At 44.4% G+C, this 25538-nt stretch overlaps 1 protein-coding gene across 1 annotated transcript in view; it reads right to left on the bottom strand.

Moving 5' to 3' along the window:
* nectin1b (nectin cell adhesion molecule 1b) overlaps positions 1-25538 on the bottom strand; it is a gene marked incomplete at both ends in the record, with an annotated part of 110713 nt that overhangs the window by 13046 nt on the left and 72129 nt on the right. The window contains 3 exon segments of the mRNA XM_084461343.1: positions 102-197; positions 4274-4367; positions 13396-13543. Of these exon segments, the coding sequence (XP_084317469.1) occupies positions 102-197; positions 4274-4367; positions 13396-13543 (338 nt within the window).

The following is a 25538-nucleotide window of genomic DNA, read 5'->3' as shown; positions in this document are numbered from 1 at the left end:
TATTCCTTCCATACACACAGAGCCCAGATGAGCTCCTTCTAGAGGTGCTTGGAGAGAGGCGGGGAAGCCCCTCTGAACCTGTTCAAGGCGGAGCTACTCACCAGCTTATCAGTGAAGGGGGCGGAGTCAGAGGGCGCCATGTCGTAATAAGGGGGCTGAAGAGGAACCTTCTCCTCGTCCTTGTCCAGATGAACCACCTACAGGAAACACCAGAGCTCAGGGAGGAAGTGAGGTGATGATGATGATGATGATGATGATGGTGGTGGTGGTGGTAATGAGCTCAACCAATGAGATCCACTGCTAAACCACCAACAAGCTCTGGGAGGAAACGTTGTATTGATGGTGTGTAGTGGCTACAGCGTCCTGCCCTGTGATGAGATCATGGGACTGTTGTCTCCTCTGAGCCGTGGGCTGGGGTGATCGTGGTCGTGATACTGCACACTCTAGGTAATTGTGTCATTTTCTGATGATAATCAGTCTGTCAGAGGACGCTTGTTTGCACATTTGTGTTTCCAGGGTCAACAAGCAGGGACGTGCTCTCACCACACGACAGTGTGGAAGACATGGAACTGTTTATTGATCTACAGACATCTCTGCAGGCATTATAATTGGTTTTTATAACACTTATTATGTGACAGGATTGTATAAAGTGGTGATGCAATGTTTGGAAATATAGAAATCGCCAGAGGTAAAATATAGCTGGTAGCTCTTGGAGCTAATACATCAGTAGACACCGAACCTTCACTGGAAATGGCCTATGAAGGCTCAAAATAGTACGGAAGCTCTGAAGGGTACAAAAAAAGCGGTGCTTTTTCTAAGTTTATCTAATACCTAAATAGTTCAAACGAGATAGCTAAGTCGTTCGAACAACATAACCAACTTGTTAGATAGACGTGCTAGCAACATGTTAAGTTTTTACGTGTCTCCAATGCAGTATAGATGGAATTAATGTGTTTTGAATAGCCTGTGTCCAATCTTTGGAAAAGACCGAGCTATTAGGCCTCTAGGTAGCTACTCCATGCAGCAGAAACCACATCCACACCCTGCGTGGGAATCAAGGAGAATCACATATAGCATAGTTATATATTTACACAGACAGTGTGTGCAGGAACATATATATATATATATATCTTGTGCATGTACATATCGTGTACTCTTAGACTTAACGGCTGCAACACTTACATACTTGGATAGTTATATGTGTATAGTTATATTTACCCCCCCCCCCCTTATCTAGTTGTCTTTGTTACCATGTATTAATGTAGGCTATTGTATACTATTATTAACTGCATTGGAGACACTTTAAAACTTAACATAACATGTAGAACGAATTGCCAGCACGTCTTTCTAACAAGTTGGTTATGTCGTTCGAACGACTTAGCTATCTGTTTGTTTGTTACCAAGGGCTTCCGTAAAATAGGACTCTATTCATCAGAAGATGAAAACAAGCTACATGAAATACTTAAGAGCTAAATCAATGTTTTATCTTTTTTTTTTTATGACTGTAGTACAAAAAATATCTGTGGAAAGATAACACCACTGGGTTTGGTTCAAGAAAATGAGGGCCAGAAGACAAAAATGGACTCATGCTCTTCATATGAGGGGTTGGAATTATGTTTCATTTGGAGGAGAGTTTAAGTGATGTGACTGGATTGAAATATTTACATGTGGCATAATCCATGTGCAAAGGCCACCTTTGGGCAAATATTTTCAACCATCAGGCTTGGCTACAGTATCATTTCTCAGGGGAATGCAGTATCTAAGGAGGATTTTAAGCTTTACATATCTTGAGACTCATTTTTTCAGTTTAAAGGTAGAAAAAACTCTTTGGCTCTGTCTGATATTTTTGTTTTTGTAGCTTTTTTTCTTGGTTCTCTGTGTCATCAATACGGTTCCCACTGTAAGTCAAATGTCATATTCCCTGACTTTCCCCTGACTTTTAATAACTAAAAATTTAATCCCACCACTGCGGGGCCAGGACAGAGAAGAGCCATGACTGTGCCGATCGACCGCAGGCCACAGGTAGCAGAGTGTAATGGTCGGGAGGGGGTGTGGGGTTTGACCATGGCCTGGAGGTAGGAGGGAGCTGTTCCGTTCATTGCCCTGTAGGCTAGCACCAGAGTTTGGTGGATGCGAGCTGCTACAGAGCTGCAGAAGGGAGAAGGTGGAGAAGGGAAGTTGTGTGGGAGAACTTGGGGTGGTTGAACACCAGGCGAGCAACAGCTTCTGGATAAGTTCCATGGGTTTAATGGCTGATGCCGGGGCCCCAGCAAGGAGGGAGCTGCAGTAGTCCAGGCGAGAGATGACAAGGGCCTGGATGAGTACCTGCACCATTTCGTCAGTGCAGGGCAAATCCTCCTGATATTGTAGAGCAGGAATCTGCAAGAGCGTGTAACGGATGTGATATGTGTGGAGAACGACAGTTGGTCATCCAGGGTCACACCCAGATTCCTCGCAGTACGAGTGAGCGTCACCACTGTGTCGTCAATGGTGATGGTCAGGTCCCAATGCAGGCAGCCCTTCCCCGGGAGGGACAGCAGCTTAGTCTTGTTCTGGTTGAGCTTGAGGTGGTGTGTCGTCATCCACTCTGAGATGTCAGCCAAGCACCCAGTTATGCGTGCCTCCAATTGTGTGTCAGAAGGGGGAAATGACAGGATCAGTCGGGTGTCATCAGCATAACAGTGATAGGAGAAGCCATGTGAGCAAATGACAGACCCCAGAGATGTAGTGCAGAGGGAAAAAAGGAGAGGACCCAGGACAGACCCTTGTGGAACCCCCCATAGTCAGACTACATGGTTCTAACTTGACCCTCTCCATGTCACCTGGTTAGGAGCGGCCCGTCAGGTAGAATGCAAACAGGGAGTGTGCAGAACCAGTGACGCCTTTTTCCTCTTACATGCAGCGGGTACATATAGAGGAGACAGCAGAGTGACAGAGGGTATCTATGGAGGAGACAGCAGGGTGACGGAGGTACGTATGGAGGAGACAGCAGGGTGACGGAGGATACCTATGGAGGAAACAGCAGAATGACAGGTACGTATGGAGGAGACAGCAGGGTAATGGAGTTACGTATGGAGGAGACAGCACGGTTGCAGAGATACGTATGAAGGAGATAGCAGGGTGATGGAGGTACGTATGGAGGAGACAGCAGGGTTGCAGAGATACATATGAAGGAGACAGCAGGGTGATGGAGGGTACCTATGGAGGAAACAGCAGGATGACAGAGGTACCTATGAAGGAGACAGCAGGGTAATGGAGGTACGTATGGAGGAGACGGCAGGGTTGCGGAGGATACCTATGGAGGAAACAGCAGGATGACAGAGGTACCTATGAAGGAGACAGCAGGGTAATGGAGGTACGTATGGAGGAGACGGCAGGGTTGCGGAGGGCAGGGACAAGTCTCCCTTTTTGTTAACTTACTCTAACAGAATATATGGTGTTTGATAAGCATGCAGTATCACACACTATGCCCATATTCAGTATCAATGGTACAGAGTGGTACTAACAGTATGCCAGAAGGGGAATGCTACAAAAAGCACAAAACTAAACTGACAAAACTGAGAAACAAAACCAAACAGATCGATCTGAGACACATTTCTGACAGATGGTCTCATTACCATTCAACAGCAGGGTTGTGTGTGAGGGAAGGAGAACACGCACTTCCTGGTTTTAAATTTAAACGGCTCTGAATTCAGCATCACTGGGCTCCACCTCAAAAGTGAAGCAGGCTTTGATTTGATCCCAAGGAGAAGCAGTTGGAGAAATGGAGTATGTCATCCCCATACAACTCCCCCTAAGGATGATTTTGGAATTTTTTAGTTACTTTCTGCTCAGTCAGTGTGAGTTGTTGCCCACTTAAATCCAACACTAAGCCATTGATACACATACACATTTTACATTACAAAAAACTATGTGAAGCAGTCATGAGTTGTGCTGTCTGATGAGTACTGAAGGGACAGGTCCTGAATAAGCCAGCTACAGCTGCTTCAGCTCCCTGTCACCATCACACGACAGCACGGAGCCAACAAGCAGCAGAGGCAACTTCAGCCACGCGCTGCTCACATGCTGGAGATTGTATCTGTGAGCCATCCAAAGCTTTTTCTTTCTCTCTACAACTGATGAAAAAAAAAGTTGAGAGAGAAAGAGAGAGGAAGCTGTCAAGCTGTGTGGCGGCCTGGCTAAGAGGAATGCAGAGAGGATGACGGGATGAGAGAGAGAGAAACAGAGAAAGAGAGAGAGAGAGAGAGAGAGAATGGTTGGAGGAGGATCTCACCTGGATGTCATTAGATGTTAAGTGGCCCTTCGTGTCACTGTTCTTGTTTTTGGGAGGGGGCGGAGCCGGCTTGTGGGTGGGCGGGAGGTCAGTCCTGTTAGATGGAGGGAGAAGATAACGTGACACTCAGCACAGCCAGGGCTCTCCGCCTCCCGCGGCCCTCGTCTTCTCCAGCCACCCCATAATGTCACGTCCTGCCTGCACTTGCCTTTTCCCATTCTCTTCCCTTCGATTCGCTTCGATTTTGGAGTGGCAGCCATTTCCCCTGCCCTTTCAATGGCTCCTGCTGGGGAGACTGTTCTAATGAGGGCAGGCTGTGACACTGAGGGGCGGCAGGGGGTGGGGGGGTGCGAGAGCAGGCGGGAGAAGAGAAGGGGAGGTCAGGTCCTCAGGGCGGGCTCTGCCTGGCCCAGAGTGCCACACGGACAAACCCATTGCCCGCTGCGTTGTCTGCGTTAGTCTGGCTTGTCCACCTGGGCGATGATGAGTGAGAGGACACAGTGGGAGATGGCTATAGGGGGTTCTCCTCACCCGCTGCGCTCCGACCTCCACTGATGTGACCACCGCCCACCCTCCCCAAACCCCGGCCCGACCTCGGGCTCGACACCCCTGGGGAAGAACGAAGCCCAGCACAACCAATACTATCTCCCTGCGTCTGGAGCACCTTAGCTGATTCTCAAGACATGAATGCCTTCATTAGGTGTTTACTGAACAACTGAAGCACACTGCACATCCATGTTTCTTCTGTAGAACCCACCCATGCTTCAATCAACAATTCATGTTTCATGATATTCATGAAATCGAGGTCAAACAAACCATAAATAAGAGGATAAAATGGGAAAAGAGGTGGGTAAATCATAAATGTGAAAGGATGTGGGTAAATGATAATTGGAAGCTCATCCTTCAAATAGTTTGAAGATAATCCAAATCATTATTTTGGACAGGCATCAGGCAGAAGAAAATATTGCTGTGTAACTGTGTAACAAAGGAAAATCCTGTTCTGTTAACCTTGTAATCAGTCAGATGTAATTTGCCTCATTCTGACAGCGTATCAGAAGTGATCACAGATAATGAAGCCGACCGGAGACACGCGGCTCCGTGTTGCTACATGCGTTATCTCCAGCTTCTCCCAGCCCCCAGCTCGGCTCATCAGCTCTGCTCCACGCCCGCACTGGATAACATGACCTTTTCACCAGGCCAAAGCTGGCTTTTTTTAATGTGCGGGGAAATGTGCGCATGAGTGCACCTCTTTAGCTCTCGTACTCATTATGTCCGGTCGGTATCTACTTGTCTCCAAACGGCGCTGCACCTGGCTCTGGCTGAAGAGGCGGGTGGTACTGTCTATTCCAGCCAGCTAGCACCAGAGGCGCAGCTTCACACAGCACTACACACGCACGCACACACACACACACACACACATGCACACGCACGCACGCACACACATACACACGCTCACACACACACACACACACACACACACACACACACACACACACACACACACACACACACACAAGCTGTTCAGCAGACTCCCATCGGAAGAAACCTTCCATTTCCTTGGAGAAAGATGAATACTGTATGAGTCAGACACAGAGGGGTGTGAGTACACGGTTTTAGCACATTTAGCAGCGTGCTTAGTGGGTTATTAAATGCTGAAATGCATTGCCCTGATTGATAGGATTGTGCGTTGGAGGAGAACATTTAAAAACCTAATTGAAAATACTAAACACTAATCTGCAGCCATTTGCTTGGAAATCTACATGTTCCAGAGCACGCCCTGAGGATGAAACTTTCTCAGACAGATGTGTAATTCTTAAATCTTATCTATCATCGCTTTAACAAACATGAATGGTGACATGGTTTTATAATTAAGAACTTTCTGACTTTTTTCATTGAGAAAATAAGTATTCAGGGCGAAAATACAGTATGGTCTGATGCATAACATGCTCCCATCTGGCCCCAGTAGAAGTAAAAACCATTGCTGATGTCAACCTCTCATACTGGGAACGGCACCTAATACAGGACCTCTCAGTGTAAGCTGTACACAGGAGGCTACTGACTATTCATACGTGTTTAAATCAAATGGTGTTGATGTGCTGAGCACTGGCCACACAGTTGGATATCTGCTTCCCAAACCGGATTTTACAGTCTGTTTGCATTCTTCAAATAAATAGCATCAATCGTATTATCAGCTCACACTGATAGTTCTTCTCTTTGTAAGTGTAGTGAGGTGTTTTCATCAGATCCTTCTTTCTCATGAGGATTTAATGCTCCTCTTCCCTTTCTTCTTGTCCTTGCTCAGGTTCTGTAAGTAATTTAGTAGTAGCCCTGAGAGTGAGAGTAGATATCATGTCATAACCACTCTGGTTCACACTACAGTAGAGAGAAGTTGTGTACAAGGCCAGCATCAGATTCACACACACACACACACACACACACGCTTACACACGCACACACATGCATGCACACACGTGCACACACACACACACACACACACACACCACTTGAGAGTCGGTGGTGAATTCATGGTAAATTTAAACAAAGCAACAAACATCTTTATTTGTCACACAGTGAGACACGTGTACACATCATACGGTGTAAGCAGCAATTGATGAAACACACACACACACACGAGTGGCTACAGCATTCACTGATTAAAATTGTCTCCTGTTCTTAACCCATCCCGTCATCCTTCCCCCAAGGACAGCCGGTAGCAGACAGTAGGCAGCGGGCAGAGGACGCGCCCGGGGGTCAACCAAGTGCTCCTGTCCGTCTTCGCCAGGGATGGACAGCATTAGCGATCTGTTCTATATATTTTGGGTTCTTTATGGGGGAAACCCTTTGCGGGGAGAACAAGCAAACTCCACACAGGAACACTTCTTGCTGTGAGGCGACAGTTCTAGGTACTGCACCACCGCACGTGCCGCACATGAGCGATTTTGGGAAGAGAGGCTATGTCGCTGGATTTTATTTTGATGACGATCTACTATTAAACTTAACAATTCTCTCAAAGATTAAGGATGTTTATACGTTTTTGAGATAGCACAAATTAGTTCTTTTGGAGAAAACCACAGTGATAACTGTCAGAAACTCCACACAACCCATTATCCTGCTTCAAAGGAACACAACAATGCAATACAACTAAATTATTTAACAACTTTCTCCTTCATTCAAAACCCTCTATTATATAAAGCAGTAGAGGCACTGCCTTTGATGTTCATATTATTTTTTGTTCCATGCGAACAACAAAGAATATGCATGTCAGGATTTATCCAATTAGACACAAGATACGAATGATTGTCTCTTGTAACATAATTATGAGACATGTTAATGGAGTGCTGAATATGATGAATGTAGACCACAGCACTACTGGACTGATTAAAAGACTATGAACAATACAGTACATTGATGGGATACAATTCTAAACAAACCAAAGGCATATAGAACCAATCAACAGACATTCTTGTTTGACATGTACAATAACTGAACAACTGTGGACATGTATTAAATCCTTTCATGTTTTAACTAGAAAGATGAATTTCATTGAGAGATACAGTACCTGCTTTGGAAATATGTATTTTTAAGGGTTTTGAGAGAGTCATACAGTGTAATAGAACACAGTCTATACATTAGGTCACAGGTCATATTCGGTCTCCCCAGGATAACAATCTAACCGAGCAATCACACGGCAGATTTAACTGCCAGAAAAATGGGACAATTACCAATTCCAAGCATCTCTGTGGTTACAGCTTCATGTTAGCTATGATTATGAAATCAGACTGTACCACGTTTCCTGTGTCTGCATCACCAGCTGCATGGCTGCTAGTCCCACACATACAGCACAGTACTGTAGGCTAGCTGGCTACTTCCTATCTGGATGCGACACAGCGGCAGTGCGTGGGCGTCGGCTGTGTGAAAATCAGACACTAATGAAAGCCGACAAGCACCGGGACCCGTGGGGAGCAGAAAGAACTGGGCAGGAGAGAACCAGGAGTTACATTCAGGTTGCAATACTTCCTACCTCCTCCACGGTCTGCTGACTACAAAAGGCTCAGGGCAGCTTAGGGGGAAGATTTAAGAGGGATAGCGAGGAGAAAACATAACTAATCCTTCAACTGAAAAGAGTAATCTTGCGAGAGTGGGTTTACAAAAAAAATGCATTGAAAAAAGGGGACCTGTTCGATATTTGGCTTAAGGAAAGATGCTTTTAGAATGGGAAGTAAAGATGTCCCACAGCTTGACAGACAGACTTTTATGCATTCTGGCCCAAGCATCCTGCCACTATGACAGAGGATAATGTTGGTGTGAGCTCCCTACAAGACCCTGGATTAGTGCGCAGCACTGTGGACAGAGTCCCCCCGATGGAGAGTAACATGAAGTGCTGGGGCCGATCTCTGGTGTTCCCATTGATTTCTGTTGATCACAATCTTATTTGGCAATTTAAATGCTAATGATACTTTTAATTGCATGATGGGATAAATGCAATCAGATCCCGCAGAGACAATTACTTCCCTGCCTTGTCTGGCTCCAGTTCTTTCAAAGGGCAGACCACAACTCCTTTGCTCATGCAGTTGAAACTCAAGTGCCTAGTTTGTTTGATATTGAAGAGATTAAAAAAGAAAACTACGTGCTGCGTTCTTTGTTTGTTTCCTGATACATTTATCATATTTCCATTTTGTAAAGCAAGGGATGTTATTTTCAGAGATCTTTGAGTTTGAAGTCCATTTTAGAATACAAAACATAATTATACAGTATATGTCGATACCAATTGATATTACAGTCAACAACACGCTGCACAGTACTATCAAAAACTTAGCAGTGCATTTAGCCACACACTTAATAACAGTGAATGATTCATATTCACACTTAGTACAACAAAAACATGTAGTGTTTACTACTTCAGACACAGTACACAGTAATAACTGTCCAATATCAATAATCATGTATCACCTCTTTATAGGGCTCCATACAACATGATGAAAAGCACTGGTGACCTACTGTAAATGTTCTGGCACACAAGTGTAAATAATCTCTACTGTAAACACAGACTTTAGTACATACAGGCCCCAGCCAGACGGATTCTTGAAAATGCAATAGGAAACCATATAACCATGTCTAGACCTGACACTTCCTCTGGCTGCTCTCCGTCAAACTACAATGGCAATGTATATCAGTGTCTATCAATATCTATCAGTGTCTATCAATGTCTATCAGTGTCTATCAATTTCTATCAGTGTCTATCAATGTCTATCAGTGTCTATCAGTGTCTATCAATTTCTATCAGTCTATCAGTGTTTATCAACATCTATCAATGTCTATCAGTGTATATCAATTTCTATCAATGTCTATCAGTGTTTATCAACGTCTATTAATATCTATCAGTGTCTACCAATTTCTATCAATGTCTATCAGTGTTTAACAATGTCTATCAATGTCTATAAATCCTTTCCAGTGTCCTCCTGTGTTTTATGTGCTCCAAGGTAAACCTTAGCAGACCAGTAGTTGTATCAAAGGACAGGACACTTAGAACAATGGATGAAGCTCAAAGGTCAGTCATAGTTCTGCTATTGTAACATGTCTGTAGGCAACACTGACATCCCAACTCACATTTTAAGGCAGCTTTACATTCTGCATGTGATTCTCCCTCCCCGTCATCAACACGGCCGGAGAACGGATACCAGAGTGATTTATAATACTGACAGTCTGCAGCTCCCTCAATGAAGACTGCACTCGTCTTTGGGTGAAATGTTACTGAATGGATTCATTTCGAGCGCGAGCCATGCCTCATTCTACAGTGCTTTTCATCGTTTTGGAAATCATACATCAAGTTGCCCCGGGAGGCAGAGTGATGAACACGTTACACCGAGAACACTAGTTTTGACAACAGCCATCTATTCTGATGAGAGGCTCGCCACTGTGCCAACGCATGCTCCAAAAGGGCAATGATTTATTAGGATTGACCAATTTAGAGTCCCATCATGTGTTGCCTGGCAAGAGTGAACACAGGCATGACCGCCGGAGCAGTCAGGCATGTTATCAGATGGCCAGGCGCGATTAATAGCTTATCCACATGCAGAATGAATTCTCCCTGATATCAGTCTTCACTTCTGCAATAATACACACATTCAGTTTTCACAACATCTGCAGTTACTCTATATACAATGGTTCAATATTCCAGAAGTATAATCTAACCATTTGCATTGGAAGGTAATGGTCTATCTATTAAGACAAGCTACAGCATATTGACAGCGATACAAACACCATTACATCTACAACAAGAATAGATTGAGATCACAGATCATTCCATTTGGCATCATTATACCATGGTATCACAAGAATGACAAACAACAACAACAACAACAACAACAACAAGTGCATGCTTATTACAGTAGATACAGTAGCTGCCATGCAAACAGACAGGAGGAGAGAGGCCAGAGGTAGAGAAGAGTGGAGGCAGACAGCACTGTTAACAATAACTGAAACGGACAGTTATTATTCAATGCTACAATATTTATAATGATCTCATAAAACACATTAGTTTCCCTAGAATAATAGCATTTGCTATGCAATGTTTCTTTTCCAGTTCTTCTATGAGCTACTCCACCCTTGTCTTATCTCTGAGAAAGATTAGGAAGTTCCACAGAATGTGATAAACTCTGGGTATTTCTTTTTCAATCTAAAACCATTTTAATTAACTTAGTTTATCTTGGCACTCTGTTCTTTGAGATTAGTCTCTATTGTGTCTTTTATTAAATTGTACTGTATCTCTGTATCTCAGAAACTGTTTCCTGTACTTAACTCTTTCATCTGCAGCCTCACATACTGAGATAAGTGTAGAACAATCAGAAAGGTAATGTACTGTATGTCTAGTTCTACAAGTCTATTTTCGAGAGGATGTCTTCAATGACGTTATTATACATGTCCGTTATACTTCTGTGCTATTGATCAGATCATACTTGTTGGTTTTTCACAACGGTGTGCTCAAGTATGTCACTTGTACGCCGCCATTACATGCAGGCAACAAAATAGAGGATCCAGTTGGGGAGCAGGGTTCAGAGGGAGACTGACTGGGGGGGGCAGGCACCTCTACTTTCCTTGTGGGGGGCTCTGGACTCTCTGGACTCTTCTCTGGAGTCTGTGTCACACAACTATCAGCCACAGCAGCCACAGCTATGCTGTGAATCAGAATCAGAGTCAGAATCAGCTATGCTGCGAATCAAAATCAGAGTCAGAATCAGCTATGCTGTGAGGGAGGGGGGGGGGGGGCGGGAAAAAGAAAGCAGTTACTTTGGTGGCACACTTGAGAAAGAGAGATAGATTAGCAGGGAGGGGAAATAAGAGACAGAAAGCAATAAGATAGGTGTGTGTGTGTGTGTGTGTGTGTGTGTGTGTGTGTGTGTGTGTGTGTGTGTGTGTGTGTGTGTGTGTGTGTGTGTGTGTGTGTGTGTGTTCCTGAGAGCTAATACACAGGGTGGTTTCTTCGTGTCTGTGGATCTGGTGTGGTCAGATAACATTTTAGATGCACAGACACAACATTTAGAGAGGTTCTGTAGCCAAAGCATTTACAGTTTATTTTCGGGGCATGTCCTACCATCTCCTGTCTCCTGGAGGGAGAGGGGGATTACCTGACCAGAGGTGGCTAGCAGAGCAAATTAAACACAGTATGTATCTACCTCCTGTATCTATCTGTAATAGCTTTTTATTGGCTTAATTAAAATGAAATATGCCGTCAGCTTCAGTCTCAAAAGATTCATGTAGTGCCACAAAAAGAGATGCTCATTAAATGCCAGCCCAATTTTCTTTTAAAGATAAAACATACACCTCTTATTTATTTGGAGCAAGTATTTAAAACCCTTGCATATTCACAAAGCCATTTTTCAGACAGTTGACCACACATTCATCTATTCAGCTACACATCTGTTATGGTTCGGGCCGGGCCGGGCCTGCTCCCAGTCTGGACCCTCGCCCCTGCCCCAGACCCCTGGTTCGCCCTGCTCACCCCCTGTTCCCGGCCGGGATTCCTGACCCTGTGCTCCTGTGCCCCCTGGACCCTCCTGGACCCTGAGCACCTCCCCTCCCAGTGACTGCCCCTGCACTACCCCCAGAGACTTTTGTACATGATCACACTGTCACTTGTTCTGCCTCCTTGTGTGTATGGTCTTGTGTTCGTTGTCTAGTCTTCCCTTCTAGCGCCCTCCTTGAGTTTCTAACTCCCACCTCTAGTTTCCTGCCCAGTCCCATTCCCAGTCCTAGCCTCATTCCCTGTTCCCTTCCCTTGTGTCCTAGTTCCCTCTGTCCTTGTGTTGGTGTCTTGTTGGAATCCCTCCATGTCCTTGTCTGGGTGATTGTCTGCACCTGTGTATCGTTATGTCTTGTTGCACACCTGTACGTTGTTCCTTGATTGTTCTCCTTGAGTATATATGCCCTCTTGTTTCGTTTGTTCTCTGTCGGTTCATTGTTAGTGTGTTTCCTCCCAGTGTTCCTCTGTTTTATTTTTGGAATTAAAACTTTACTTTCTGAACCTGCGCTGCCTGCCGTCTGCTTTTGGTCCTGACCTCCACCAGCCTCAAACCCTAACAACATCAATATTAAAGACAATATTCAGCAGAAACAAAGAGTTCTATAACAAGCACGGTTGGTCTCTTCTAATGCTGAAACAGCCCTGAAGACCCAAGTGTTCCCTAGACTGAGCAAGGTGTAGTCCTGGCAGCGCTAACTTGCATGTCTTGCTTCAAGCTATCAATCTATGAACCAACTAAATGCAATCAAGCCTATCTACTGTACGAACCAACTAAATGAAGACCATAAATCCTCACCGTGATGTGTTTTTTGTCCGTATGTAACCAAGTTGAAATTGACTCGGGTGTACTCAGTATACTGACTACTCAGTATGGTGACTGTGTTTGTAAGTAAGAGGACCCGCGATCGAAGCCAGTGAGGGTGAAAACGACACTGGCGAGCGATGCAGTGACACGTACATCCCCATTCACATTTGGAAAAGGGCTGTGTGTGCTTTCATGTGATGTTTCAAGAGATTTCTCCCTGGTGTGGTGAGAGACGGCCCCTCATCTAGCCTCCCTCCGGCCCAGGGCAGCTCTCGCAGGCGGACGCCCGGTACTCACAGGTCATTGTCTGTCTCCGCGCGGGTCTTCTTCTGCCGCCGGCAGACCATGAAAACGGTGACCGCCACACCGATGATTAGTCCTGCGGCCACCACGACTCCCAGGATCCCGATTACTCCTCCTGGGGGGCCCTGCGCCATCGGCTTCTCTGCGGGTTGAGGGGTGGGGGGAGGAGAGAGCATGCAGTCAGAACATCTGCTGTCAGGTATAGCCTACGGATACAGAGCTGAAAAACAAGACTGACACCAGGAAGGACAACGTACATCAGAAAAGAAGTATGTAGAACAAGCTGTACAGTAACTCCATTGAAAGACAAACACAATTGTCAAATCACACACCCCAAAGCAACGCACACCTGGGCAGCTTTCTTTTTTTTTTTTTACATAAACACGCACACAAGGAATGGCAAATATATAACCAACATTTTAACACTTTCATTTTAGCAGGATGAGAGCTTTGTCCTTGGCCCTGTGTGAATACAACATTGTTGTGGGGCCTGCTGCAGCTGCCTGAGTTCATAATGTCCATTTCATTGGTGGAAAAACAGCACACATTGGTTAGGATTAAACTGTGAAACTTACTCCCCTCTGAACGCCAGGGTAAAACTATTACATTTTCAAACCTCACCAGTAGAGGGGGTTCATGTTAAACTTGGGGATGAATATCAACATCACAGTAACAGCAACCAACGTTTGTGAGAATGAATACAATGTTACTCTTAAAGTTTTGTGAGGACTTGTAAATGTCCTCTTAAAACTGGTATTACTTGTTCAGTGTGTCTCTATCAGCTGGATCAGGCTCAATATAGAGTAGAAGAATGAGTGTGAAATAGCTTTCTTCAAATGACCCTGAAGGCCAAGCAAGCCCAGCAGAATTACAATGGACATCATCTGTTAAAGATTGATTGTTACAATACTCCTTCAACTGATGACAAAGGAAAGACTATCAATTTCAAATCACAGATTCTGTGTATTGAATACTACATGTGGTATACTGGTTGATGTGCAGTACATTGAGCTATTGTGATCCAGCACCTCTGGAGCTCAGCTTCCTTTGTAAGGAAAGGCCACCCCAAAAGTGGTATTTAAAAGTCTATTTTAATTTTGAACCCCAAACGGGGATTTGTCAGTCTTTTTGAGTTTTCAACCGCTAAAGTGGATTTCTCAAAGTCTCTTTGAGTTTTCCCCACGTGTCAAAAGTAATCTGGGACTAGTGCCAAAAAGGATGTTTGAAGCGCTGAGAAATTAAATGGTCTATTGGAACATATTTCTGATGTGCTTTCTCTGTATAATTGGTTCAGCACATCAATGACATGAAAATGCACACCCTGTGATATTCATTATGGATTTAGTGTAACTATATGACTAGAATGTGATCTGATGACTCAGAATAATGAAGAATAAATGCTAAAGGGGATTTATATCATAGCCTACTTTCAGTGAAGAAGCATGTTTCAAAATATAACAGGGGGCTAAAATGTGTTTCCTCTGGTTCCTCATAGAGAATCCCACTCATTTTTCCAAAGGGGATTTGACAAAATAAGGTATTTGTAATTGCCAGGCAAAATACGGCTTTGGAAAGCTTGTACATTCTGTTGATCATGAGTTCATCTCTTTCAGTTGGAAGGTGCATCAAGTCACCATTTTCCCAGAATAAGAAGCTATCTGGCAGCTAATTGAGTGTAATGCCACGTTCCAGATAAGATTTTGAGCCCGTAAGTTACGACTTCAAGTCACGACTCACGACTTCATAGCGTTCCAGGCAAACTGTCTGAGTGCGTGGAATTCTGGATAAATGTAAACAAGCCAATATGGCAAAAGCTTGAGATCTGGCACACTGTCAGAGCTGGCAAGCTAAACGTTACATAATTTTATTTATTGACATCATCGACATTTCGCCGTTTGCATGGTCAAGTTAAGGTTTATCTTAACGTTAGCTAGCTAGCGCTAGCTAGCACTAGCTATCTCGTGTCGTCAACATATTTGGGCATCATTACATACACATAGCAGATTGAAGTGCATAATCATTTGTATTATTTTGATTACAACGTACAAATGTACTTTATGTTGCCCTAAAGTTATCTTTGTCGCCGTACCCATGTGGGCTTCCATCTTGTTTAGAGGGCTGTGTGACGTCAGAAAGCCAACTGGGAGTACATCGATCTGGTACGAGTTCACGGGTGAAAAGTTACGGGTTTGACTGCCATTCCAGTGCATTTTCACATGTAGAAGGTTGGAAAAACATGGGTTACAAGTTGCCTGGAACGCGGCATAACAGCAACAACACTTGGGAAGAGATTTAGTCATGAATAAATTGGACAATTCCCTCCAGTATGTGAGGGATACACATGCGACTATCTGTAAAGCACCAGAGGAATTGTAGTCTCCATGTACTATCACAACATTACTTCTCCTCTTTATAACAGCAGGGAACGAGGATGTAAACATTGATACTCAGGAATACTGTTTATATGACAACATCATTCATCAGGCTCAAGTGCCTGCACTCCTCCAGGCATCTACCACTCCTCCCGGGATCTACCACTACACCAGGGATCTACCACTCCACCAGGGATCTACCACTACACCAGGCATCTACCACTCCACCAGGGATCTACCACTCCACCAGAGATCTACCACTACACCAGGGATCTTCCACTCCTCTAGGGATATACCACTCCTCCAGGGATCTACCACTCATCCAGGGATCTACCACTCCACCAGGGATCTACCACTCCGCCAGGGATCTACCACTCCACCAGGGATCTACCACTACACCAGGGATCTACCACTCCACCAGGGATCTACCACTACACCAGGGATCTACCACTACACCAGGGATCTACCACTACACCAGGGATCTACCACTCACCAGGGATCTACCATCCAGAACCAAATAAGAAGAGACTAAAACAGCACTATGTCTAACAACGAGCCTCAACAGTTTGGCAGAATTCCGTGGACACTTGTGTGTGTGTGTGTGTACAGTAATAGTGTAGGCTGGACAGCATCTACATTAGAGCTCCAGAGACAGCTGAGGCTGCGAGTCAGAATGAAACCATGCAGCAGGCCAATCAATGGGAGCAACCCTGGTGAGGAGTGAGAGAGAGAGACAGACAGAGAGAGAGAGACCAGCCTATCTCCCGCCCCCATGATGTATCCATCATTATCTCTCTGTCCCTCCCTCCAGTGACAGGACAAGGCTTCTCTCCCAGGGGGCCTTTTTCCGACAGCTTCTGTCTGCTCCGGTGATTCTCTCCCCACAGACGACATCACGTAAGGCCACACAATAGCAGGCACGTTTCCTGCTTGGTACCCAGTGCACACTGCCTCACAGTAAGTGATTGCATGTCACTCCCATCAGATTGCCTCTTGCTATGCTGGGACTGCTGTCATTCTAATTCCCTGCTTTGGTAGTTAAAATGCATGTCATGTCAGAACTTTGTGGCCGAGGGTGAGTAAACAGGTTTAGTGTATGGATGTTTTAAAAGAACTGGATGCGTCGTTGAAACATGGCCACCCATTAATTCCAATGAAAGCTGCTCACCCACTGCATGAAACATTTTGACCATACTTCCTTTAGGCTACAGCACCTGCGCAGTAGTGATTTCTTGGCTCCGTGGTCCACGGCACCTGCACAGTAGTGTTTTTCTTGGCCCCGCCTATCCCTATTTCCCATAGATCAGTGTGGGACTGCCATAGACATACATAGGGAAAGGGGAAAAAATTGACCCAATGATTTTAAACTTGATCGTCGTTTTTGACTTGTTTTGTTTCTTTCCCCAGCTGTTTCTTTCCCCAGGTATGCCTATGGGAAATACTCTTTTTGCCCCTAATTTGTCATGTGACTTGCATTCCTGTGCTTGGCCACTGTGCTGAAAATGTTTCACAGCCCAGAGCTGTACCTGGGGACTTGGTATAGTGCTGTTGCAAAATCCTTCTTTCTTATGACGCTACCGAGATGTGAGGATTTGAAGATCTCGCCGTAGCATGGTGACAGATAGGCTGGATGCTCTCTCTGCTGCTGTCTTTCCAGACCGGATTGGAAGAGCCCGTATAGGCTGGATTTCTCCCTTGGCCCCTAATGCAAGCACCAGACACAATAGTGTTAACACACCATGGAGGGACGGGATCTGGATGCAGTTGTCCTGTTGTTGAGCCCCGGGCACCTAACGAAATCTGTCCGGGATCTCCACCTCCGAACACCGATAGGAGGACCGTGGCATCTGTCTCACAGTCAGTCACACTGTATTATTATGGCACGGCACCTATCTGGGGGGTTTCCAGGTGCATGTCAGAACAGTTTAGCTCAGTTCAGATCCCCCCTGTCTGTCAGCATTTATACTGCGCAGTGTCTTCATCAAACAAGTGCACAGCGAACCTGTCGTCTCCCACCCCGCATACTTGGCAATGGGAAAAATGAACCAGAGATCATCTGGTACTGTACATGTGTACCCCCGCCTCCCTCAATTTCATCGGGTGGGTGACAATGACTTTGCTGCAATGTAACAAACTCTGGTAATACATGTTTTCTCCAATAAGACATGAGAAGGCTTACAGTACACAATGGTGCTGAGCAAGGAACGTCTTATCACAAAAAAACAGAACTAAAACAGGCCCTTTGCCAGTTATAGAACTTTCTTATTAATCACTTTTCTCAGGATCCACGGGGGGAAATCAATACCATCCTCAGAATACACGGCCAAGCCGCATGGCAATGAATTCAGTTAGTCCAAGCACCAAGGTATAACTGTGCCAGATGACTGGTACCGCAGGAGGATTCTATTTAAAGGTTGGGAATGCAATGCCGAGCGACTGAATCGCTGAGAAATGCGTTGTCATGCGTTCTGAGGTCAACCCATTCTATTAAATCGCCAATATTGCGCAGCATTCGCTCTCTACTGTTCTACTGTCCATCTTCCTCGGAAGCCAACTCCCTCTGTGCACGAGAGCCCAGGATAACACCATGAAGGTGTGCAGGATTTCAAGGGAGCAACACATTACAGCAGAGTCGATGCTGGAGTCATGAGATAGGACAGGGTGTATTGAAGCCAGCTCCTGTAATCATAGCTTGAGACTTGAATCGTTAACAGCCCCAGTCCATGAGCAGCTGCAAGACTGGGGCGGAGGGTAAGGTGAGGAGGTGGAGGAATGGGTGGGGGGTTGTTCGTACGGGGAAAAATACACTACCCAAAATCCTATAGCGCAACAGCAATGTTTCCACCAATCAGCGACTTTGTTGTTGACAACCCCGCCCCAATAAACTGACTCTGATTGAGAGGACACCTGTGCCACTGATTGTTTTATTGGTTTCCACCTGTCTTGTTAGTCTGTTTTATTGTTTTCCACTTGTCTTGTTAGGGCGTATTCACACATGTTAGTGCGCACCATTGATGCGCACCAAAAGCGAAAGTGATACTGTACATTATTTTCATTTCTCAGCTACTGCGGTTTGCTTTCACACAGAACTTTCTTTACTCTGGTCCAAATGCAGCACCACAAGTCACTCAGTGCTGTCATTGGTCAATATCTTTCTGGGGGCGGGAGCAAGAGCGTCATGAAAAACTTTTTAGGTCAAACATGTGGCGTGCACAAGGTAGTTGCGTCGGTCCGAGGTCGCGCGCTTTCACACCATAACTGGTGCTCACAAGAATTCGGTTGAAGCCGCTCCGAGACCACTCCTTCTGGAGGGTCTTGGTGCAGCTGTTTTGGTGCGCACCTGAGTGCGATTACTGTGTTCACACAGGCCTAAACAAAGCCCTCTCGGGCCCAAAGCTCGTTTGGTGCGCACTAAATAGTGTCTGTGTGAATACACCCTTAGTCTTAGTCTGTGTATATAAAGCCTACATGTAGCTCCCCTCCCCATTATTTGCTGTAGCTGTGTGTCCTGTGCCAGCTTGTAAGCATTGTCTTTTGCTCTCCACTTGTAGAGTGTATACCTTTGTTTTATTGTTTAGTCTTTGGTTTGTGATTTTTGCCCCTTGTGGTGCCTTTATTTTAACAAACATTTTGTGGAAACTGCTGAAACCTCCATGTTACATGCACCTGTGACATTTACTTGCAACCTTTGTGATTGTGATAAAGTCAGTCTGAAACCATATATGGCTAATGCATACTCCATTGTGCTGACATGATTTAACGATATTTTAAATTTGTAGATGTTGCTGTTTATCTTGTTTGCATCTCTTCTGACCAGTCTTTTGTCTGCTTGCATCTCAATCAGTCCCACCTCTGTTCAATCTAATCAAATCAGGGAATCCATGCTCAGTCCAGAGTCCCACAACTGAAAATTTCCATCACCTTATGTAGGCCTACTAATACGATCATGCAGGATTCCTACGGTGTAAATATCTAGCTGTGACATTTGCAGGTTTTTATTAGGTCAAACCGCTCACTTCACTCAACAAGAACATGACCTTCCCTTGGTGTCTGGTTGAGTTAAAGCCCCAGGTGATGCTGAATAAACATGCTAATGCCTACTCAGACATTGTACTGTTTGGATTTTAGACACATGATTTTTAAGATTTTAAACGCCAGGCCTCGATCCAGTGCTGCGCAGCAGCTATAATTGTTTTTCTTTTTGTCTGTCTTGTTTATGTTTGTATTGTTTTTCCTGTTGTGGGATGTCCTAGAGTGTTATATGTAGGAGGTGTATGTTTGTCTATTGTTTGTGTACATTTAGGCTGGATTAAGAGGATAGTTAAGTATTGTGCTGTTAGCTGATGGTTAACATACTGGAAGGGAATGTCTTTTCTGTTGTGTATGAATGTCTGAATAATGTGGGATGGGTCAGGTGTAGAGTATGACCAGGCACTGAAATAAATGTTCATTCATTCATTCATTCATTCATTCATTCATTCATTCATTCATTCATTCATTCATTCATTCATTCATTCATTCATTCAACAGCGTAATTACTTTTAATGGCAGGCTGACCTGCTGGTTTCTAGGTTTTCGGTAGTGCACTCCTGTGCCCATTGAATCACCTCAGTAATGACCTGTCACTCCATTTGCATTACAGGCTGCAGACAGTATTGCATGGTAAGAGCCTTCTGCTTGCAGCCCGTCAGCGATCAATACATTAGTAATAGACTGTAAACCTGCAGTGATCCCAGCAGAGTAAACAGAACCAGCCATATAGAACATACACAGTACATCATAGCTGTTCCATCTCCTCCCTCTCCTCCTCCTTCTCCTCCTCCTCCTCCTCATCATCATCATCACCATCACACCATCATCTCAGTTCTCTCCATCTCTAAAGTGTCATGGCTGCTTTGGCTACACTAATGTTATTGTTTTAAGTATATTTTGATAATTTCTCGAAACATTTTATAAGAATCAATGCATTGTTTTAATACTTGTTGAAAGGCCACCAAATAATCTAGAGCAGTGGATGGCAATTTTTAAAAGCAATTTTTAGTGGATTCTCCTCGCCCGGCCTACACCTCTAGAAGCCCTTCTGCAACAGGCTGTTTGGGTTGCCCTATCTACAGGGCCTGTTTGAACTTTGATTATCAACAAACTGGATTCCATTGAGGATTTGGAGAGATTTGTCGACATGAGTTATCAAAAAACAAACGGGAACATGTCTCAGAAAGATGAAAAGAAGAAGACCTCAAATGACATAAATGAGGATTCCAGACCTTCACCAGGCAAAAGAGCCAAGTTGGAGATCTTGGATATCACGAGAGAGGAACTGGGCAGTCTCAGAGTGTGTCTGGAGTATAGTGAGAGGCAAATTTGATAATTTGGTGTCTGATAATGTGGGAATAAAATTTTCATTGCAAACTGTGGAGAATAAGGTGACTGATATTGAAAGGGAGAACAAGCAGCTGAGAGAAACTTTGCTGGACCTCCAATGCCGCTCCATGAGAGACAGCCTTGTGTTCTCTGGAATTCCTGAGGCCACTTACACAGACTGTGAATCTGCTGTGTGGCAATTTATGATTGAACAGTTAAAAATGACATCAGAAATGAGGAAACACATCATCTTTTCTCATGTGCCCAAAATGGGGAAGGGTTCTGAAGGTAGGCCGACAGCCATTGTGGCTCAATTTGAGCATTTTAAGGAAAAGGAACTTGTTAAAAGCAAGGCAGGGAAGTCTGGAATACACCCTTTGGGATGAATGATCATTTTGATGATAATTTTCATTATTTCTGTCTGAACGAGAGTACCTCACTGTTTGTTGACCAGCTGTACATAAACAACCAGTTGTATAGGGACACAAGGAACACACCGTGGTTATTCTAGACCTGCCAGATGGGTTGTCTGGTCCTAGCTGGACACATGATGTTTCGATTTGGGTTGTTTTTCTAGTATGGCATGGTTAGGTATAAAACAAGGACACTCAGTCGATCTGTCACTTCCAAAGAAAGGATTGCATTTAGCACATGCTAAATATTTGTAGCCTGCCTAACGAGAAGCATGAGGTTGTTGATATGATGAATAACTATGTGCATATTTTAGCTACAGTATAACTGAAACACATTTAGATGACACAATACATGATAGACAGATTCACCTTGAGGGATTTAATATGATGAGAAGAGACAGGAACAGGCATGGAGGAGGCGTGGCTTTATACTGTATATTAAAAATCAAATTTCCCTTTCAAAGGAGAGATGACCTTTGTATTGGGCAATTGGAGGTGATATGGATACAAATACAGTTACCACATCAACTACCAGTGTGAGTTGGATGTGTTTATAGACCTCCCAAATCAACAATGTCCTATCTAGACAATCTCTGTAATAGCATAGACAAAGCAACAGATGATAACATGGAAATAATCATATTGGGTGATTTTAATATAAATTTGAATTATAAAAAGAGCATGAATAGAATAAAAATGGCAAGGTTTGCCGATATCTGGGACAATGCTCGTTTTTGACAACGAAAATCACAGCGCGCAATCATTGCAATCGCAATCGTTGCTCCAGCACGCTGTGCACATGCGTGCTGGAGCAAGTGAGGAAGCTATTTCGTGTCTAAAGACGTTTATAAAGATCATATTACAGAGGCATGTGAAAAACCACAACAGGCCTATGCTCTATGTAAGCACAACTAGCGATTCATTAAGACAGATTGATGAAAACAACCGTTTTGCGGCAGAAAATAGATTTTTAGAAACTGCATTCTAAGTGCCCCGACCACCGCCATTACATGGATATACTGGCTCGCGCTGGATTTTAAATTTCTTCTACATGCCTCCGAACTACACCAAAGTGATCTCGGTGAGTCAAACGTCTTATAATATGTCGTAAATAAGGTCCAGGTTGTCAAAAACGAGCAATGTCCTTTAAAGCAAATGGTTACAGGAGCAACTATATTTGCTAGCAGAAGCCATGCGAAATCTTAAACATGCCTAGATCTGATTTTTGTAGTCTTACTAATGCAGTGTTCAGAAATACATTCCATTCCTGTTGGTTGGACATACTATTGTGATGTTAACTAAGAGCACTGGAGTCCCAGTTTCCCTGGAAACCACCACACATTGTAGTTAAGAGAAGTTTTAACATTTAATTAATGTAATTTTCTGAAAGATTTAGCTGCAGTTCCATGGGATTAAGTGTATCTTGAGGATAATTTGGACCATGGCACTGAATATTTTACTCAACTGTTAACAGAGATGATGGGGCACCATGCTTAGTTGAGGAAGAGGACTGTTGAAGCTCGTCCAGCCATCTGGATCGAAGATGAGCTACATATGTTTTTTAAGGAAAGAAATAATGCTGAATGCTTAAGTATGCTGCTGCAGTAAATTCAAAATCGGATTTAGATTAACAGAACTATAAAAAGCTTCGTAATTATGCCTTTCAACTAAATCGCAAAAAGAACGTTTTATTTTATAAAACTGATTATAGACTGTAAAAATTATTCAAAGAAATGGTATATGGAATATTCTACGGGGACGGCTTGGAACATCTGTTTCAGCTCCTCCTCCTGTTGTTGATGGGCATATACTAACTAAACCAAATGTGGCAAATCACTTTGCAGACTACCTTGCTGCCAAAGTGGATATCTTGAGGGACAAGGTTCAACATTCAAATTCTGTGAAATCCATTATACATTCTATTGAAGATAATAATGGAAGGTCGAATCTGCTCAATGGCACTATCACCAGAGTATGCTGAAATTGTTGATGGCACTCACTGATGGAAAGTAGTTGGCTATGATTTTGCAGACAAACTACTTCAATTGGCAGCTCAACAAATAGTAACACCATTAACCGTTCTTTCTAATTGGTCACTCGAGCAGGGACATTTTCCAAAGAGTTGGAAACATCATTCGTTGGGGACTATACTGTAACTCATTCCACCGTTCTCTTTCCTCTCACTCTTTCTGGGAATCACAGTGTCCATTCGTTTTTCTTTGTTCTTCATGCCCCCACTATGCCCCTAGTGTTGGGAAGACCCTGGTTGGAGAAACACAAACCACACATCCCCTGGGCTTCAGGTGGGATCCTGGGTTGGAGGGCTATGTGCTACGCTACCTGTCTTCACTCAGCTCTATCTCCTTCCAGTGACTTCAAGCCAGAATACACCCCTCCAGACCTCACTGGAGTCCCCTCAGTTTATCACGACTTGGCCCAGGTTTTCAGCAAGGACGAGGCCCTTTAATTCCCCTCTCACCGACCCTATGATTGCCCTATTAACCTCCTTCCTGGGGCCACTCTTCCCAAGGGGCGTCTCTGCAATCTCTCCCTCCATGAGAAAGAAGCGATGTGTAACTACATCACAGAATCCCTCAACTCCAGCATAATTAGACCATCTTCCTCTCCCCTCGCAGTTGGGTTGTTCTTCATGTCCAAGAAGGACGGCGGTCTCAGACCCTCCAAGGACTCTCAGGCTCTCAATGATATCACCGCCAAGAGCCGATACCCCCTTCCGCTCATCAGTTCTACCTTCAAACCCCTTACCCATGCCAGGGTATTTTTCAAACTAGACCTCCGCAACGCCTACCGTCTTGTTCGGATCAAGGAGGGCGACGAGTGGAAGACCGACATCAACACTCATCTCGGCCATCTTGAGTACCTTGTCATGCCGTTTGGCCTCTCCAATGCTCTCTGAGTTTTTCAGGCCCTTGTCAATGATGTTCTAAGGGATATGCAGAACATTTTCATAGTGGTGTATTTGGATGATATCCTTGTGAAGTGCGCGTTCCACACTAACTTCATCACATACCTGGGCAAAGTAGTAGAGGATGGAGTTATGCATGTGGACCCAGCCAAGGTCAAAGCTGTGGTAGAGTGGCTTCTACCCACTGACCAATTTTGTTTTCCACATTCTACCACAAGGCAGCTGCCTCTGTCCCCTTCTCTATCTGATTTATACAAATGATTTTCCACATGTACTGTCTATGAGTAGCACTACTGTATTTGCTGATGACTCTACTGTGTATACTGCTGGCCGTCCAGCCGCACAAATAGAGGAGGCCCTCCAAATGGACCTACTAAATATTTTTCTAGCAACAAACTGGTCCTGAATGCCACAAAGCATGTCTCTCCTCACGACGAACAAATTTGCCTCAAGGACCCATAACCTCCGGTAATATAGATTTTCCGCCATTTTAAATTTTTTGAAAATCTGTCTCCTCCTAGAATATTTGGCCAATCTGCATGAAATGCGGTAGACAAAATCTAGGGACCAATATCTAAGGGTGTTTTCACACCAGGGGGTTTATTCCGAAATTGATCGCGTTTCCCTCGTATTACGATTCATTTTGGCATGTGTGAACATAGAAATTGCGACCGTTCCGCAACAAACCAACCGCGACGAGCCCAACTGGAGAGGGTGGTCTCGTCTCGATTCAAGCATTCTCCCTTACGATTCAGTTGTGGTCTGAAAGCATTTGGCCCTCAAAACGAAAGCTAGCCGGAAACCAACTCCTACGCTATGGCAAACATTGCCGTACATGAGGACTCACTACTGTCGCAACACCCAACACTGGCCGAGCAGAATGCCGTTGAGTCGGGGTTCAACGTGGACGGAGGATGAGATTGAATGCATTATTGTCATATAGGCAGACAAACACATTCAAGAAATGCTTGAAAACACCCACAAGAACACGATTGTGTACAAACCTTTTAGAGAGCGGATGAAAACCAGTGGGTACAATCGGACCACTGAGCAGTGCCGTTCAAA

Source organism: Borostomias antarcticus (genome assembly GCF_949987555.1).
Source record: "Borostomias antarcticus genome assembly, chromosome: 1".
Lineage (NCBI taxonomy): Eukaryota > Metazoa > Chordata > Actinopteri > Stomiiformes > Stomiidae > Borostomias > Borostomias antarcticus.
Note: the sequence above shows the minus strand (reverse complement) of the source record. Positions and strands in the feature narration are given on the sequence as shown.